Genomic DNA, 2,952 nt, shown 5'->3' on the forward strand with positions numbered 1-2,952 from the left:
CTCATTACTGGATTAAAAATGGCTGACACTTAGCACCCGCAGTCGCACGAACATTCAGATGCACGTTGTCGTCCACACAGCAGTTTCGTTTCAGAAATCTACTGCTAGTAGCCTAGTACTGCCACATGATCCGATCCCAAAGCAACCACATGGCCGGAGGCGAGGGTGCGCCCTGCCGGCCACGCCACGCACCGCACCAAACGCCCACGAACTCCTCACCGAGCCGCCCCGGCAATCACCTCGCACCGCACGCGGCCCCGCCCACCCCGACGACGCCCCTGTTCCCTCCCTCGCGCCTCCGCCTCCGGGCGACGCCACCGTCCGGCCACCACAAGCTCCACCGGAAAAACTCCTTTGTTTTCCCAACCCCTTTTCGGTTTTCCACGCGTCCTCTCTTTTCGCGCCTCGCCCGGCCTCCTCCCTTTCGAGCCAGTTTAAAAGCCAACCACCCACGCACCAGACCACACCACACCACCCACCCGGCTGCCACTGCCACCACCCTCCCCAGTCGCCGCACAGAGCACGGCCCGCACGCACGCTCCCCTCAGCTCACGCTCTCGCAGCTCTCAAAATGCAGATCCTCCGGCTCCTAGCGGCGCGGCGCGCGGCGTCCAACGTCACCTCCGCGGCGCCCGAGCGCCGGGACGGGGAGGTTGACGACGAGGGGCCATTCTTCGACCTGGACTTCGCCTCATGCTCCCTCCGCGACTCCTCCTTCAGCTCCAGCTCCGGCGCGCTCTCGGGCTCCGACTCCGACTCCGATGAGGAGCTCGACTTCGTCATCTCACTTCAAAGGAGCCGCTCCGCCTCCTCGCCGCTCAAGTTCTGCGCCTCGGAGCCGCCGTCCAAGGCCAAGGCCGCCGGCCGCAAGCGCGGCCTCGGCAGCCTGCGCACGCTCAGCTTCGGTGCCAGGAAGGCCGCGCCGCTCTACGGCGTCGGCCGCCGCAGCTTCGCCCGCAGCAGCTCCGCCAGCGCGCGGTCGCTCCGGCTCTTCATGGCGACGCCCCACCCCGAGGAGGACGAGCACGAGCGCGCGTCCGAGCCCGCCGGGAGCAGGCGCGTGCCGTCCCGGGACTTGATCAGGAGGTGCCTGGCCAGGATCTCGCGGCGGCTCCGCACAGCCGCGAGCCCGCGCGCCGCGGCCGCCGAGTTGAGGGGCCTCCGTCGCTTGCGCAAGTGCCGGTCGGCGTCCTCCGCTGTGGCCAGCTCCGCGCCGCGCCGCGACGACGACTCGGCGGTCGAGAAGCAGGACGGCATCGCCGGCGCCATCGCGCACTGCAAGGAGTCCATCCACCGGGCTTCCATGTCCGACTGCGACTCGCCGCTGCTACGGTCTCGGAGCGACCCGGGGAAATGCGACGCCGCGTAGCTCGTCCACCTCGCCGAGCGTGGAAGCTTCTCTCCGAACTTCATTCGGTGAAGAAGAAACAGAGTAGAAGCAGAGCGTAAAAGTGGCAAGAAGAAAATCTTTGTGTGTTGTTTATGTGTGTCGTGTGTGCTTCATGTCCTTCCTAGAGTTTTTAGTTTATTATAAGGATTTTGGTTAGGTGTAAGCGTGGGAAAAGAGCTCTTTTTAGGCTCCTTTAACCCCCAATCACAGCCCATCTCATGGTCTCATTCATGCATGTAGATGAACGTGGATTGTAGCTGTTGCGTCCTTTGCTGTCTCTTTTCCTCCTCATTTCCCCTCAACTTTGTGTGCTCGCTTTGTAGAAGTGCTCGTGTGTACATGTGAAATGTAAGTTGTAACACGTCGTGCATTACCTATTAACATTTGGTTGGCCTTCACAAACTATTTTAGCCGCTCATGTCCTACGTGCATTCTGCCGAACTTGCTCGACGTATGCCACTGTTTCCTCTCTTGAATGACTACTATGGAGTACTAGACGTTAATTAGCCACATCTCACGGCTTTGTGTTTCTCCCACGGCAATGCAAAGGTGACGAGCCGTACGTTATGGATGGTGGGGAAAAGCTCGGGGTGGCCCGGGTGGGGGGCCTTTCATGGCGTCGAAGCGCAACGACGCCATGATGGCGACGACAGGGACGGACAGAGAAAAAAGCCCGTGCTCGTACTACGCAGGTCCGTCTGCCCGCCGGCGAGGCGAGAGCACAAGACAGGGAGATCCACGCCGGATTCCGTGAGCCAGCGGCACGGCCTCGGGCACCGCGCGCCCCGCCATTTCTTTCGGCTCGCCGGCAGCCTTTGCTTTTCGCCTGCATGCATGCATGCTCTCCGTGACTTGCGTCCCTCCTCTCTCTCTCTCTCTCTCTCTCTCTCTCTCCGTTGGCGATGCACGGGGACGGCGGCGTGTGAGGTGAGGTCCCTTTCGTGCCGTTTACCTCCCCCCATCGTCTCGTCTCTTCCCACGCAAAAGACCAAAAAGTTGCAGCGCCATGCCATGCCATGCGGCGACCAAAGCTTTGACGACGACGACGGAAAGACCTAGCAAAAGCTTTCCCCTTCGTTTCGTCTGACTGACAGGCCGTTCTTTGCTGGATTCCCCCGTTGCTTTGCCTCGATTGGCCTAACTCTGCCGGAAAAGCCACGGCGTAATTAGGCAAAGTCGTTAACTAAAGGGAGTATATTAAGCGCATGTCATGTCCCGGCTCTCCTTGATTGCGGCTGCGGAGTTCTTTTTACAGTGCAGCGCGGTGATTGTGGAATGGACCAATGCTTGTGTGCATCATGCCACTCTGCTCCCAGTGCCGGTGCTCCAGTGTGCGGCCAGTCGGGCTAGGCAGTGATAATCTGCAGCGGAGATCATTGCGACGTTGGTATTTGCCTTCACATTTACCGATGAGAAGACTGCAATCCTCCGCAGACCATTGTGACCGAGTGCGTCCAGCGATGACCATGATGATCGATGATGAAGTAGGAGTACTCCCTTATCTTGGATTTACTACCCCTACCCCTAGTATTTCATGTCAAACTTTGACCATGAATCTAATC

The 2,952-nt window shown here is 60.0% G+C and overlaps 1 protein-coding gene across 1 annotated transcript; it reads left to right on the top strand.

The window, feature by feature from the left end:
• Positions 1-274: 274 nt before the first annotated feature.
• LOC125539986 lies at positions 275-1,751 on the top strand. Its single transcript, XM_048703546.1, has one exon. The coding sequence runs from the start codon at positions 572-574 to the stop codon at positions 1,367-1,369; it is 798 nt and encodes a 265-aa protein (XP_048559503.1). The 5' UTR covers positions 275-571; the 3' UTR covers positions 1,370-1,751.
• The last annotated feature ends 1,201 nt before the right edge of the window (positions 1,752-2,952 follow it).

The sequence above is a fragment of the Triticum urartu genome, chromosome 1 (genome assembly GCF_003073215.2).
Source record: "Triticum urartu cultivar G1812 chromosome 1, Tu2.1, whole genome shotgun sequence".
In the NCBI taxonomy this organism is placed as follows: Eukaryota; Viridiplantae; Streptophyta; class Magnoliopsida; order Poales; family Poaceae; genus Triticum; species Triticum urartu.

Coding starts and splice junctions, on each gene's coding strand:
- LOC125539986 (XM_048703546.1), top strand. CDS start 572: ATGCAGATCCTCCGGCTCCTAGCGGCGCGGCGCGCGGCGTCCAACGTC.